At 36.2% G+C, this 17,323-nt stretch overlaps 1 protein-coding gene across 9 annotated transcripts in view; it reads right to left on the reverse strand.

The window, feature by feature from the left end:
• Positions 1-17,323, reverse strand: part of tcf12 (transcription factor 12) — a 329,491-nt gene that overhangs the window by 110,177 nt on the left and 201,991 nt on the right. The window contains exon 1 of one of the 9 annotated variants that reach the window (XM_043677469.2): positions 8,622-8,746. The exons of 7 other annotated variants lie outside the window; for them this stretch is intronic. In XM_043677469.2, coding sequence (XP_043533404.1) covers positions 8,622-8,690 — 69 coding nt within the window. In that variant the 5' untranslated portion in view covers positions 8,691-8,746. Of the gene's footprint in view, positions 1-8,621; positions 8,747-17,323 lie in introns of those variants that run through there. One more of the 9 variants, XM_043677471.2, reaches the window with a different exon arrangement.

Below are 17,323 nucleotides of genomic sequence, written 5' to 3' on the forward strand. Positions count from 1 at the left end.
TACAAACAGAAATAAATGCTCAGTTATGAAACATGCTAGTGCCAACCTTGATTCTGGGATCAAAGACTTTGTGCGCCAAACCATATTGATGCGGTCTCAATAATTTCATTAACTCCAGATGGAGAGTCAAACATCAGCCAATGCCAGAGAAGGACTGAGTTTCTCAGAGTTTTAATCAGAACAGTCCACAAATTAGAACCAGATCCCTTGTGTCATCTGATCTCCTGCAACTCATTGCCAATTCCTGTTTCTATGAGGCTATGTATGAGGATAATTTCACCATCACTAAACAAACAGACCAATATTACAATGATAAGCTGATTTATATATCTGGCTTTTTCTGAAATTTCAGGTAAACACTTTTCTGATGGCTGAGTAGATTATCCAATGAATAGTTAGCCCATGTAGATCAATAAACCCCAAGTTTAATGCTCAATCTGCACAGGGTTTGATGATCCTAGCTGGGGAGCTTCCAGTCACCAGAACAGTGGTTCTCAAATTGGAGACCATGGAGACCTTTTAAGATTTCCACAAAACAATGGGAAATACAAGCTAAAATAGAAGAGACTGGACTACAATTCCCACATTTGCAGTGCAAAATGGACTGGCTATTTCAGCAAGGACAGGAACGGGCAAGGAAAAACAGCCTCCACTGCCTCTTGGAAAAGGGACCAAAATGGTGCAAACCTCTATAAATCACCATACAGCAGTTATCAAATGGGACATAGAGGCCTGATCACTATCCATCCACTCATACTAGTTGGAGGGTTGACCAGGATCAGCTATGCAGATTTCTTCAAAAGCACAGCCTGTTGACATGCTCAATCAAGGTTGAGACATGATGAATCATGAAGCTACCAGATGGCAACTAGGGCCTTTTAAAGTAATACAACAAAAAGTCAATTATTTCATTGAAGGGGAAAAAAAATTGCCAAGGAAATGGAGTCACAAAATTCAAATGAAGTACAGCTCAAGAAGTGATATAGATTAGCAATTATTATTCAAACATCCATTATGAAACTGAAAAGAAAATGCAATTCCTGAAAGCTTTATACAAGGGAAAACTTTTATTTGTAGGGTTTACAAACTAGAACAGATTGGACAAATGAGCTTGTTATCTTTTGAATAAGTACAATTTTCAACAGTATAGATCCGACTAGCACTGCACCTGATCCATCCATTCCCTTGCCACTTTAACATTCTGGGTGAAAATGGAAAGAACTGTCATTCTAAAACATCAATAAAGCATAATACCAACATCACGCCTGCCTGGAAAGGACCACAACTTAAAAAAAAAAATTGGACAGTAGACTAAATGAGTTAACAGCAAAAAGGCAATAAAACTAATCTCAGCTGACACACATGCTAATATCCTCCCATCTACTCCAAACAATTGCTGAATCAAAAGCCAGAATAATCCGGAGACAGAAGTGACCTTCATTTGACACTACAAAAAAACTCACAAAGTAAAAGAATAACTCTAAACTGATGGAGAACCCCCAATGTACTGATTTTTAATGGAAAGTTTGATGTCATAATTTATATGTTTCTTGTTAAGAATGCAGAAACTGAAATGCAGCAATTTAATATGGATGAACATTCACAACCGATAAATAACTTAATAACAGCTGCAGTCAATGCAAATAGTGACTCAGATATGATGAGAGAACCGCTTCAAGTAACTATCAAGCTATTAAAACCCAACTTAAGTTGAAGGAGGATCAGAAAGGTCAAATATTATTTGAATCAAGCAGAGACACCAGCTTTGGACTCATCCCAATACATATGCTGAAAATGCACTTAATTATAACATATTCCCTAAGCAAAATGGTCACACTTTAATAAAAGCTTTAAATACCAAACCAAAAATTACCTTACCTAATATAAATGTGTTAACATTAAAATCCCTCTCAAATTTTAAACTGAAGAGGTGGGGTGGGTTACTGGAGAAATGAAAGGGAATAATATCATTAAGAAAATGATTTACCACAAATCAGGGAATATTAGTAAGGCACTCAGGCCTTCAATTCCAAAGATTTGACTATTTAAGTTTCAAAAGAAAAATCAGTAACAACATCAAACTCCTAAATGTTAAGTCAAGAATTGAAAAGCCCACAGAGGAGGAGAAGAGAGAAGCATTCCTTGCATTTTGTGTGCCTTCCATTTGTTGATTTGGAAATCAAGATGGATCACAGAAGGTTGGAATTAGTCTCAAATTCAAGCATCCATTCAGATCAATGCAAAAAGGTTACACACACGTACAGTACAAAATTTGTATTCTTAATATCACTTGGTTATTCATGAGTTGAAAATATTATTGTCCTCAATTTCTTTATGAAATTGTTGCAATTGTTTTCTCAATCTTTAAGACTTTCAAACAAGTATGAAAACTATGAATTCAATACCTCTTATGTCACATTTATGCAGACAAATAGACCTTGTATTACACAGTTTTTCAAACACAATATCCCAAATTGACGGCGAGTCATTTCAGGAGATTTAAGTCACCACAACTGGACTTGGCAACAAAAATCAATGCTGACACTCCAGTGCAAAACTGGGTGTGCTGCACTGCTAGAGGTATCTATCGTTTTAGATAAGATGCAAAACTAACTCAATCTTTGCCCTTTCGGGTGAATAGAGATATAATGGCACAATGTTCCCTCTAATTGTTACTGCCGTTGTGGCCCTCCATGGTCTGCATGTAACGGCAGCTTCCGCAAGCAGAAGCAGCACACTAGAACACAAATCGGCATGCAGCTAAACACTGGATCGCACTTCTGTACAGAGCAGTACAGATATTCCCAGTGCTCTGACTCATGCTTATCCTTCACATCATAACAATCAAATTACCTGTCATTAACTGCACTGCTCTTTGTGGGAGCTTCCTTTGCATAAATTGATTACAACACTTTCTACCTAACAACAGCCAATTAAGTACTTTTGAAGTGAAACAATATCAGTTTTTCAGTGGCCACAAAAGGTGCCATATTAAGTCAAGGAACACACGGAAGGCGGAGAAGCACTTTGACTCAGGTGATGAAATCCAGATTGTGGGTTGTGGCAACCACCAGTGATGGAAAGCGAAGAGAACTGGAGACACACACAAGGTCAGGACAAAATATATCAATTGCAGTTAAAGCAAAAATGGAAAGTGGTTTCAACAAGCTTACAATATCTTCGGAGGGAAAATTTTATTTTAAAGGCTGAGAAATTTGCATCAAAACGCGTAATCTCAGTTAAGTTAATGTAATGGAGAGGTTATTGAAAATTATCTATATTTTATTGGTCTTACCATGGAACATATACAACAGCTGTGCATATTTTACATTTTGTGGAAAATCAGAACAGGAATTCAGCTCCTTGATCCTGTTCTGTCACTCAATAAGGTCATGATTTACTCAGCATTTATTGTGCTTTGGTCTACCACCCTTTATATGGAAAAATACTTCCTAATTTTTACTCTGAATGTCCTGGCATTGATTTTCTGAATCCTTATAACAGAACAACATAAAAAAAAAGAGTAGAGGTCCATTCAGCCCCTCAAACTTGCCATACCATTCAAAAATACCACGGCTGATCTGCCCCAGTACTCAATCCTCTTTCATGTCAGCTCAGCATAGCCATCAACTCCTCATATCAAAAAATCTTTCTCCTCTTTAAGCCTTTTGTGGTTCAACATCCACAACTCTCTGGGAGAAGAAATAGGTCACATCTCAATTTTGAATGAATGTCTCCTTATTCTGTCAAAATGTCCTCTAGTTCAAGATTCCCCAGGAACACAAACATCTCTTTATCATCAAGCCTGACAAATCCCTCAAATTCTTGTACGTTTCAATAAGATCACCCCATATTCTTGTAAACGTTAATGAGTAAAGGACTGGCTGTGTTAGACTTTCCTGATAAGTCAACCCCTTCATCCCAGTATTAGCCTAGTGAATCAATTACTTCTGAACTGTCTACAATGTCAGTATATCCCTTTAAATGTGGGACCAAAGCTGTACACAGGACTCTACATATCTCACCAACACTGTACAGTTGCAAAGAGACTTCCCTGCTTTAAAACTCCAACACCCCAGCAATAAAGGCCAAGACTCAATTTGCCTTAATTTCTTGCTGTATTTGTACACTAACTTATTGCATTTCATGCACAAAAGTATCTAGGTTCCTCTGTACTGCATTTTTTTGCAGTCTGTCCATTTAGAAAAGTCTGTTTTATGATTCTTCCTACCAAAGTGCATTAGCTCATATTTTCCCACATTAAACTTCATCTGCCATGCCTTTGTCCACTCAAAGAACCAATCTGTACATTCCCTTGCAAATTCCTTATGTCCACATCACAACATGGCCTCCCATCTGTTTTTGCATCATGAACAGATTCATACGCATTACACCCTGCACCCTCCTCCAAGTCATCAATGCAGGTAATAAATAATTGCGATCCTGGGACTGATCTTTGTGGAACTCCACCAGTTACTCTTTCCAACCTGAGAAAAACAAATTAATCCCAACTCTTTTCTTTTGTGTGTTAACAAATCTTCGATCCATGTTAATACATTAACCTCAATACCCTGAGCTCAATTTTGTGCAACCAATTGTTTTGTTCTAATTTACCAAATATCTTCTAAAAATCTAAGTACATTGCATTTTTCAGCTCTGCTTGTTATATCCTCAAACTCTAGCAAGTTTGTCAAATATGACTTCCCTTTCACAAAACCATGGTTACTCTTTGATTATATTAATCTTATTTAAATGCACTTTTTTTTCCTTAATATTGAACTCTAGCATTTTCCCAATGGCAGACGATAGGCAAACTGGGCTACAATTTCCTGTTCTGTCTCCATCTCTTATCAAACAGTTTTCCAATCCACTGGAACCCCGCAGAATCAAAAGTGTTCTGGAATATTTCAACCAATGCCTCCACTATGTCTGCAGCATTTCTTTTAAAATCCTTTGATATAGGTGATGTGGCAACTTGTCTGATTCCCATTAGTTTGTCAAGTACGTTTTCCCACGTGATGGAGACTGCTACAAGATCTCCTTGTCCGAGTTAGTCACCAGCAGGTGAAATTTCTAATTATCCCAGCAACTGCTTTCAAGTTCCTTAAAAAAACTCACTCAAACTATCCTTTACCCTCTTGTATCCCAAACAATCCAGGCCTATGGAATCTCATCATTTAACCCTCAGAACCCTGGGACATCCTGGTAAATCTACTCCTGTTCCAAGATTAGCATATTTTAAGTGAAAAACAGTTACGTTTACTGTGCACATCAAATAGGTCCAACTTCAATTTCAGGTTGACCACGTGAACAAGTTATAATCAATTTTAAAAATGCAAAATGTGAATTCTGCAAGTCTGAAATAAAAATAGGAAGTACTGAAAATATTCAGCCAGTCTGGAAGAAAGAGTTAAGATTTCAGGTAAAGTGCCTTTTTTCAGAAATAAAGTGAAACAGAAAGGTAATAGATTTTCAGCAAATCAAAAGAAGAGGAAAGAGGAAGAAAACATTATAGTGAGGAGTAAATGAAGTTAACAGAGATAAGACTTCACAGTATGAAAGACAAGAGACCAATCTAGTATAATTTAGTTTTCCAAAAGTTTCCTTGCTTTGTGCACTAATTGGAAGGTTATGCAATTAATTAATAAGTACAAATTCACTGATATAGTTTCTTTGACTAATGGAGTCGAGGCAAAACATCATTGAAATTTATGCACTCAGCAATTAAGATCAATTATCATCAAGAGGCCAAGTACAGCATTGTGTAGTTTAGACACAGGGTTGAATCCTGTTCAATCTTATACTACTCAAGCATGGATAAAGAGCTTCCCTTTCCCTTTTCCTTCACCAGCCATTCTTGTAAACTCGAGACAACCTCGGTTTCATCCTCGGTTTCAAGCATTTATCTTTAGCAATGAAAACTGTTAACCTGTACTAGCAATTGTCTTGCAGAAATTTAAACTTCAAACAATTGCTTCGTGCCCTAGTGTCTCTATACTGCTTAATCACTAGCCTCCAATACATTTTCCTTATGACTAAGTTGCCACTTTTATATCGCTTTTTGCGGATATGTAAATTTTGCTCGTTTGAATAAAGCACTAGTAACTCAACATCGCCAACTGTTCATGGTTGAGCAACAAGTTTAAGTCTATATTCTGTTAATAAGAACCAAACATCCACAGCATTTATTAAAAGTTAATGATTAGGTGGAAGATTTTCTCTAAGCATAACAATATATTCTAAAATGAGATCCTTGTTGCATTTAGATGGGGTAATTATAGTTAAGGAGAGGTGGATAAATATTCTAATTAGATTTTGTGCAAACCTGTATCTCCATATGGCACCCTCAATATGTTAAATGCACACCATTACATCACAGCTCTTTCTATGGGCAAAAAGTGATCCATCATCTCATACTGCGATGACCCGAGTCTTTACTGCATGGCTGCAATTTCACTGAAATACAAAGTCAATTATCTCCTACTTTCTAAATGTCATGGTGGCAATTACCATTTACTTAAAAACCTGAATGAAATGGAAAATATGTAAAGCCTCATGGGTCATCTTCAAGCTTTATAAGCAAATTCCAGTGTTGACCAACACGAAAATTGAACTTTTACTTCACTTAATTTACCTGTTAAAGTTCAGCCAAAGATAGTCAAAGAAAAATTACTTTGCAGAAGCAAGATTTTGTTTGGAGATGGAGAAAGCAATAATTCTGCATGCATATATATCCATGTAAAAATTTTCAATCCAGTGTCGACCAACATTAACACCAGTAGATAAGATGTACGGATCCCATCCTCCCAGCTAAAGAAGGGAAGCGTAGACCTGAAATAAATGCTTTTATAAAAAAGGACCTTATACAATGACATAATTTTTAAAATATGTCACAAAACAAATTGATGAGTGATCTTTCTTTGAAGCACTCCACAAGTCAAATTCTATATGATTTTGCTTTGGAAATTCAGAGAACAAAATTTGATTTTGAAAAGAAAAACTGTAATGGACCTCATTGTATATCTTTGACTTCAAAACAAAAACCACACCCAGAGATATACAAACAAATTTTTCATAACATACTAATCACAGAGTAAAATGTTCATATAAATGCACTATACTTTTAATAATTTTTCTTGTATTAAAAATACAGATTTTATACTTGATTAAATTTTGTGTCCTTTTAAATACACAGCTCGCAGGTTACAATGAAAAAGATAAAAGGTTTAGGACTGCAGATCCTCCACCGCCAGGATTCACCCTAAACCCAAAAGTTATTTTACAGGTTTGTTGATGCCTACATTTCATTATTGCACAGAAAATGTTGCAGCCACTTATATGGCTCAACCTTATGTAATTAATTATTTGGAATTCACAGAGGATTATTAGGGCACTGACGTCTGCACATAGATCTCTAGCATAATTTATTATCTATTTACTCACTGTGCAAGCTCAGAAAAATCACCTTTGACCTACACAGGCACATGCTATCAATTTTCCTTGGATGCCCCTCAACAATGTTCAACACTACTACCCCTTATAAGCTGGAAATACTTAAAAGATCAAAGCTGTGCTTTACTGCTTCAAGACCAAAGAGCGCATTCTAATGGAGCAATAACACAAAACACAAAATTACATCCACTTTCTAAGTCTACTTACAAGACCTAAGAACACACATCACAAACTAACAGCTGAAATTAAATACAACAGGCAGTATTTTAAAGATTACTTTACAACCACTTCAAAATTTTATTAAATCAAATTTCATTCCAGACAAATCTTCATTGCATTTATCAATTTCTGTTCTCCACATACTCATCGAATAAAGAATGATCCAAGTTGATAGAAAAATGGGCATACAATTCGGAATGAAACTGCTTGCAAGTACGAAAATCAAAATCAGATTTTGAACTTTACAGTTCAGCAGCCAAGATGCTGAATTGATTACAATGCTATATTTCATCATTCACCTGTCGCACAATAACAATGTTCTTGGGAAAAAAATCCTAATTGGTCACTTCCTACTAACAAATGCATCATGTTGCAGGATAAGGTGTAAAACTGTGTAAAAAGTCCTGGGTTTCAAAGAGAATATTGGTGACATGACTGAATTAGATTTAACTCTCTGTAGGGTCAAGAATGCTGATTTGATTAAAAGCAGATGGAACAATATGAATGAAAGCCAGCTCCTGGACCTCATCTTTAAACAGGAAATTCAGAGCTAACCAACTGGCTGTTACTTAATTGTTCCCAGAGATTCATATTGCAATTGTTTTGTTAGGAAAAAGTCCCTAATCTTTACATGTATGTTCAATGACCACATCTTAAAAACTAATGATTTGAACTAAAATCTATGTTGCAATTAGAACAGATCAAATAATTTACAGAATACTTGGTGCGTATGCACTCTAATTTTAACTTGTAGTTTCAAAAAATACATTAGATCTTTCTGGAAACAAACACCAGCTACAGGTTTATGAGAAACATAAATAATTAGTATAAAATGCTCACTTTCTACAGAGAATTAGTTACAACTCTTTACAACTCTGACTGTCTATTATGCCACTAATCATGTTCTCCAATTACAACATAGATATGACACAAAGAATCACCACACTTACCGTTTTCCTATTGTAATAATACATTAGTGAATTGCTGCCCATACCAGGTACTGGGTAAGCACAATACATGTTGCTGGCTAAATCGAGTGCAGAGATCAGCAAGTGCACACTTCACAGTGCAACACATTCAACAACACAGTTTCAGGCAGACTAATTCCTTAATCTTCCCACACATGGATGTACTCAGAGGAACTTATGCAAAGCAGACTGAACCATTCTACACAACAGGCAGGGGAGGAAAGTTAGCTACTGGCTACATTCCATATTCAGTATTGGAAATGGTCTTGTCACAGCAAACACATTTAAATTGGAACATCGAAGGCTGGCAGAGGAGGAGAAAATAGTCACCTCCCAAAAAAGTATCATTGCTAACTATCTTTTTATACCCTTTGTTTTGGTTATCTTACTTTAAGGAAACAAAAGCAATGACACATGAAATTTAAATCTACATTTAATTAATTTGTTTTAACTCATTAGGGCAGTTGGAGTAATAAAGATTTGGTTCAATAAACTCTGGCAATAACAGCCATTTGACTGCCTCAAATTACAAAATATGTAAATAAAAAGAGATTAAAAAAAGGAACTACTCAAACAAAATTGTGTTCTCAATATTCTTCATAACAGTTCCCAACAGTGCAACATTTGATACTTTATTATGAGGATTACAGTATAATAAAGGTCTGGCTGCTTTACGTTATGGATAGTACTACAACTGTTTTATAATGCCAAGACAGTGCAATTAAAAAAAACACCAACAACATAAAATAAGATTCTGAATTTCCCTCAGAACTATTTTTGTGTCCTTTATAGTTGGATCAAAAACAAAAGACGTGAAAGGCATTTTAGATGTACAAAATACAACCAAACAGAAAAAAGCCAATTCATTAACACGCGCACAGAATCCTCACTCATAAGGAAGCTCAGCAGCAGCTGCAGAAGAACAATATACGTCAGGCTAATAAAATGCCAAGCAAAATGACGTGCAACTTCCTCTAGAGACCATAAGGGCCTATTTTGGTCCTGTGAGGCCGGTGGAAAAGCTTCGATTCACAATTAACATTTCCATTCACTGAACCTTCTTATTGTCTCTTTAGGCAGTGATACGTTAAAGAGGGCTTTAAAATTTCCCAAAGCCTCTCTTGATATTAGCATTCTGTGCGATAAAAACTGAACTATGAAGCATTTTATGATGTTAGAAAGGGAGAAAAGTGTATTTTAATAAATGCTGAAGCTATAAGCTTTTATCTATTGCTTGAATGGTTTTATCTTTTAAAAAGAAATTAATATCCCTGACTGAACCAGCACCAGTATTAAATGTCACTATTCTGATACAACAACATTTTAAACTGAAACTATTTAATTGAACAATATCTCTTCCAGGACAACAGCAACTCAAGGCAACTACTTATCCCATTAACGTCATACAAGTGTTAATCCTAGATTCTGTGTTCTGCACAAGTCAGCTGGAGATGATTTTAAATCTTTATTTCAGTCAGACGTGATGATCAGAGAGACACATAGGAAGTGACCTGAATTACTGCAATTTATAACCTTGCACACTGAACTATGCAGTTATATTAGCGTTAGCACAAAGTTTTCTGAGTAATTTATTTTACAAAGTTGGGATTTACAACATATCACAGTGCTGGAAACTCTCACGTTTTGCTTGGCCAATATGAATTATTACATTACATGCAGCACAAAGCTTGATCTGTGTCCCCAATGAGTATCAGATTGAAAATCAAAAGGAGACTGCATCCAATTGGTATTACCATTCACACATAAACCAATTCTCAACTCAGAGAAGAAATGTAATCAAGGCTGACCTATATTTTCTTCTGTTGAACCTCTTCACCAGGAATTGGGTCAAAGTATCCAAGCTGACAGAAAAGATATAAAGATCTTAAGGATCCTCCAAGTCAGACAACTGATCCGATTAAGCTGGGATGAATTCAAAGGTGAAGATGAGACTTTTTGTAACTATATATGGCATGAGGAGGTTTGTTCAGATGATTAGAGACTTAGAAAATATGTCTTCATATCAGTAAGAACACTATGTTTACATTTAAAATTAGACTACCAATAGAAATCAATCTAAAGACATTTCTAAGCCACTTAACATTAGAACACAATAAACTTACTCATATAATGAAGGGGAAACATATTCGAGTCAACTGCAAAATTTAAAATACCCAAAGAATGATACTTTGATGTTCTGTTGGGTTTTTTGGTCATCCTTAGTAGCTATGTTTAACGTTTACGATGCCGGTATTAGACTTGAGTCGTGAGGATTCTGAGCAGAATTCACCCTTTGTATAAGTCCAAGCTTCATTAGTTATGGAGCATGAAGTAGAATTCTATATAACATGTCTGCTTGAGCTCTTTAAGAGCATTGGACAGGAAGCACAAAATGGCAGGAGCATGTGCACAGAAGTCTTTCAATTTATCACAGATAATCATAGAATCATAGATGCCCCGAAGCAGGCCATGGATATAATGTTTATCCCTTGAACAATTTATAAAACCTGACTGCACAAAAAGAAATTGAAATCTCTTTCCTGTTTGTAACATTAGCAATTAGAAGTCGGCATCCCCAAACAAAATCGCAGAGTAGGTGCATAATTTAAATGAGATGGTTACTTCCATTATTAGCTCTCAAGAGCCAATAAGAACTCAAACTTGTTGCAACCTTGTGTGGTGTTTGTAACAAGGTCAACCAGGTGGACCTCATAGAATATGAATTCCCTGCATGGATCTATTAATCTGGTCCAATCAGGGAACCCTGGCTGATGGATATTAACAGGAGTGTCAGAGGTTCAGTTCACTGAGAGCTGGCTCTGAGGAAACTGGATCAATGTCCATGACTTTCCAAATGTAAATTAAGGGTGACCTGGTGACAGAATATTGGCCTGTGTGGAGTTATTTCACCCAGCCTACTAGAACAACAGAAAATACCCCTAAACATTTGCAATACTCTGCAACATTATTTCAAAATGCATACATCTGAACTGATTTCTCTTGCAATCAGAGTTAAGTGTCACAGTATAGAAGGCAATAGCTGCGCCACGTCTTGGAATACTTTTTTTCATATTCCACACAAATCACAATGCCAAAGAATCACCCATCACAATTGGGTTTACTTCACCATACTGCCAAAAAGTGCTCTTCACGACAGTAAAACATAATTTAAACCAAACAAATAAATATTAAAGTTCTAAATTAAGTACATTCAAAACCCCATCTACTGCATTCCAAGAATGTTTGCTTGGCTTTAAAGCTATGAGTACTATGTACAGTACTGCACAATTAGCAACAGGAATTTTTAGATGGACAAATACAGAGCCTTTCAGACACTTCCACTGGTTCTTGCTAAAATGCTAGAAAATGGAAAATTATAGTGCAACGCTATTTTATATTATATTTATAAATAACATTTTCAACCAATAATGTACAGCTTGTTTTGGGTCCCGAAAGACACATTATTTTTGGAATGAAACTTTTGTTTCACTACAACTTTTGCTTTCAAATCACTTCATAAAGCTGCAAGTCAGAGGTCAATTTAACAGTGTCAGCAAAGCCTTTAGTAACTGTATGGAAATAGTTCGGAAGGAGGTACTGAGCACATTATGTTAAACTCCATCCAATTTAAACACGTCACACAGTCATTGGGTGAACACAACTGAATTCTATCTCTATTGTTGTCAGGCAATACACTACCTTTTATAGTAGGCAAGAGCCTCTTCTCTTCAGTCTCACTATCTTTTACCACAGATAAATCAACAAGCACTTCGACTCAGCAGAAAAAAATGAGAATTGGTGGCAGCAAGTTCAGCAACCAAAGACAAACTTACCAAGGAGATGTTAAGAGGTACAGGGACTGCAGTGTAGGCAAGGGAAAGAGAGAAGGTTAATCAGACTGAGAAAAAACAGAACCTTAGCAGAGAAGGCTGTGAAGGAACAAGAAAAGTGAATGCTCCAAGAGCAAGAGAGATGTCCCAGTGGGTTGGTGGGGAGTTAAGACAGCATTGATGAATACAAAAATACACATTAAAAGAAATACAGATTTCAAGCAATAATGAAATTCTACTGATATAAACAGCTTTACAGTATTGGTTCAAAATTAAACATTTAATCTGTGGGCAACAGGTTAGTATTCAATGGATTAGATTGCAGGTGATGTTACTGACTGTCACAATATTAAAGGGGGCAGAGATACTTTTGATGATGTCTTAAAATATTTTATAATTACTTAAACTCAAAAACAAATAAAGTTCTTCAACAAACAAGATTTAACAGAAGAGTTCAGCTTTCAGGGAAACGTGTAGATAATTTCAATCATGACATCAAAAGATTAGCAGGAAATTGTATCTATGGCATTTTGAAATCAGAATTTAAGAATTCTTGAAAAAACTTTTGCCAGGATTCTTACAGGACAAGAAAGCTTTAACTGTGGAGAAAGCTATTCAAACTTTACTTGAAGCAGAAATCAGAAAGGCTCATCGACAGGTCCAGAGAAGAAAACAGCATTCTACTTCAGAACAGCAACTGAGCCTATTTGTTTTATAAGATATGAGAACTCAAAAGAGGCACATGGCAAGCTGAAGAGATAATGAGTCAGTGTCAGCACTTTGGGGTATTAAGGTCTACTAGGTACAGACAATGCAGAGCCTTGACAAAGAAATGTTACCTTAGTAAAACTCTCAGATGATGTGCAGAAGTAAAGACACTGTTTCAGAACAGGAGATGACTGGTGCAACACAGAAAGAGGTCTGCACAGTAGAGCATACTGAAAACAGGTAACCATATTTGACAATGTATTTTCATTTGAGAAGATGCCAGAAGCATTTTTAAGATAAACGATTGTTTTGAACAAAAGTTGTGAATCAATTGATTTGACTTTCTTAAAATTAATTTACTTTACAGAGTCATACAGTATAGAAATAGACGCTTTAGTCCAATCAGTCCATGCCAAACATAATCCCAAACTAAACTAGTCCCACCTACCTGCTCCTGACCGATACTGTTCCAAACCTTCAAATAATGGCTATCTAGTCAATTTTAAGCTTGGTACAGGAATGGTTGTCACAATCCTGTCAAATCAATACCATGGCTGAATGACAGAATCTCTACAGTGTGGAAGCAGGCTATTCAACCCACACTGACCCTCCAAAGAGCATCCCACCTCCCTACCCTATCCCTATAATCATGCACTGCCCATGGCTAATCTACCTAACCTGAATGAACCAAGTTTACAGATCTCTAAAACTAAATTACAGGTCCAGGTGAGACAACTCCGCAGATTAAAGGTATGCTACAAGTAACAGTGCAAAACAAACATCAAGATGTGAAAATGCATATACGATTCACATTCAACACTCCTCACTTTTGAAACTGCAGGAAAGACTTGGCACGTAAAAATTCAAACAAAAAGAACAATTGATTCAGAAACAAACAGCTGCTGACCAACTGGTTAAGCGGCAGTCAGAAGATCTAAGTGCATTTTCTAAACTAATGGCAGAATCCAACAGAAGAAGGAATCCAGTGAGGTTACAGCAGGAAATAAGTCACAGACTTTACAGGACGGGTGAAGATGTTCATTCCCCAGTTTTCTAACACACAGCATGTAATGTGATGGACAAGACAATACTAAGAGAGCATCAATCCTTCTGGCAACATTACAGACGATGAAAAAATCTAATTCAGCAATGAAACAACCACAACATCCAACCAAAACAACTTGCTAAAGTGCAAAGATATGCTTGATAAAGTGAAGATCAACATCATACAGCTCCATGTATCCAGACCAATGCCTACAGATTCAGGACACAGTCAAAACGAAATGCCTGATCTAAACATACAGAATACAGTACCTGTTCAAATGAAAAAGCAATTGCCCTGTCTGGAAATCCAGATTACTGCAAACGAGCAAGTACTTGCTTCAGTGGTCATTCCTGAGTTTAAGTATCTCCCAGACAATGTTAAAGAGCAATGACCCAAGTCAGCTGTGAAGAGTACCCCAGTGGAAGGATGTAACGAAATGAGTGGTCCTCCAGATTTTAAAAAATGGACCAATGATTAGGCCTACCAGGAGCAACATACAAATATATAATTACTATCATTCCTCTGTATCCTCAAGGGTTTCCGAAAGCCCCGCGAATGACGAAATTCGAGAGTGCGGAGCTCATTACAAAAGGTTAATAATATCACAGATATATATTTTTACCCGTTGATGTTGATTTTTGTTGTTGCTTATTTTTTGGCATGAATAGGCAAATTTGTGATTTCACTGACAGAGGATTTACTCCCCATGTTCGAAACTGAAAGCAGACTTTACAAGCCATAAATACTCACTTGAAAATTATGTTATATAATTAAAAGCGCCACAAAGAAAAGTAAAACACTGAATAATTATGAAAGATTTAACTCTTTTTTTTAAATCAATCAACAAAGTTTGTCTCAAATACTTAAATAAAAAGGAAAGGTTGCTCATGACAGAAATGCATTGCAGCACTTATCAAGAGAAAAGGCAGTTTACATATTTCCTAAATATTTCCGACATTTTATTTTCAAATAACTTTCAAATTCAGAAACAAACTAATATTTGATATAGTTAGCTACATTTTACAAGTTTACTCATATAGATATTATCATTTAGAATCTTCATTTTCCCAGGTTGCATCAAATTGACTTGAGTGGCACTAAAATCCAAGTAGCAAAGAATGAGAGCAAAAACAGGATTTTAAAAATCAAAACCTACCTGTGTATCATTGAGCATGCACCTGAACTGGAAATATTCCAACATTGTGGGTAAAGTTATAAGAGCATAAAATGCTTTAAACAGTGATGAAAGTCATGACACTATGTGGGGTAAGTTAAATACATTAACTTGAAATGCCAGATACATAAGAATTTCAGTTAAGTACCCTGAATTTGCAAACTGAAAGGAAAATTAGATGTGAATGAATGGTTCAAAAACAGTGATCGTGTATTTTTCATATATTGTTGCTTATTTAAACATACCAATAAAATGAAGATAAACTATTTTATTCATTCTGTACAATTGCACTGAACACCATATCACTCATACATATTCCTGCACTATTCGTGACGATTAATGCATTTACATATGGAGGTGAAAACAGAAGCTACAGTGTCAATAAGAAATGAACATATTCAGGCATTTTCAAAGAAACTCATTTTGCTGAATTGAATATGATCACAAACTAACCAAGTGACAATGTATAAAAACTAAGCTGAAAAGGTAGTTAAAAAATTTATTGAAATAACAGTTTTATTTTGAAGGTTTAAAATGTCAAACATTTAAAAGTGGAATAAGACAGAACAAAGAAAAACTACAACCTGTGATGAAATCCATTTCAAGCAGTCTTTGAGAATGCAACTTCCAGAGTACAGTCAGTTCCAAGGGTGCTGCATTTGAGCATTTCATTCAACTATAACCATCAACCAGGAAAAGGCTGATTGCAAGGTTTTCAATAGGTTATTCAGGTCAATTCAGGATCACTGAAGTAGTTCAAAGGTTACAGTTAGTTGAGACAGGATGAAGTGCAGCAGGATCCATGTTAGCAGTGTGATTAATTGTATTGCCAGAAGACAGCTGAGTATTCATGGGGAGCTGAGAAAATGGACAGGCCACTGGCTCTGTGTTGGGGAAGCCTGCAAGCATTAGGCCGAGTTGAGAGTAGGGGTTGAATAACTCAAGCAATATCCACTTGATGCAACTGAGCATGACTGGAGCTCAGGAGAGAAGCTGGGGCAGGACTGGATTATTGAGGCTAGCTCTCAGTGATGAACTTCAATCATCTCTGTCAATGAGTGTTGGAGATCTGGTTCAGAGTCCAGGGGAGCACAGACCCAGGAAGGATGGGTGATTGACCAGAATAAGAGCAGTTGGTGTGGCAGTGAATGGTGGAGTGGTTCGGCAGTGAATAGTGGAGTGGTTCGACAGTGACAGTTTCAAGGCCGGATCGGCAGAAGTGAGGAATTATGATCTTTTGTGAAGCTTAAGATGTGATGACCCACCAGGTCATGCACGCCTGGGAGGATTGCTGAGACATCGATAAGTTCTGCCTTGATCACACTTACTATGTGATGTGTGCTGTGGGGTGTTCAATCACAATTCAATACCCATGCGAACAATATGTTAATTTGATGTGTTAGGATACAAGCTGTACAAACATTGAAGGTTGTATTACCATTCTATATCATTTTTAAAAGTTTGTGCGTTTATTCTAACCATTGGAATTTCATGGATTTATTCGCTTAAGGTCAGCTGAATCTCTCACTTTTTCTACTTTAAAGAAAAGCCACCATTCCTTAACCAGTTTGTAACACAAATTTTGCTGCCTGGCACAAGATCATAATAAATCTCAAATTCTAACATTCTCAAACTAAAAGGCTACACTTTTTTCTCTGTAGAATATAACTAATTGTGCATAAAACAAGCATCAGAAATAAACCCAAATTTTAATTTCTAAAAGCAATATAACCTTGCATAACCATCAAGATCTGAAAATATTACAAAATGCATGCAGCAGCCCTACTGTATTCAGTATAACTTTCAGAGAAAATACACTGAAATCGCCTCCATAAGCAACATAGGACATAATGAAATACCATAGCTTTCTACTTTACAATAGTGACGAGACTTCAAAAAATCCTTAATTAACAATAAAGCACTTTGA

The sequence above is a fragment of the Chiloscyllium plagiosum genome, unplaced genomic scaffold (assembly GCF_037043375.1).
Source record: "Chiloscyllium plagiosum isolate Xiang-an unplaced genomic scaffold, Cpla_swu_hap1 HiC_scaffold_39, whole genome shotgun sequence".
NCBI lineage: Eukaryota > Metazoa > Chordata > Chondrichthyes > Orectolobiformes > Hemiscylliidae > Chiloscyllium > Chiloscyllium plagiosum.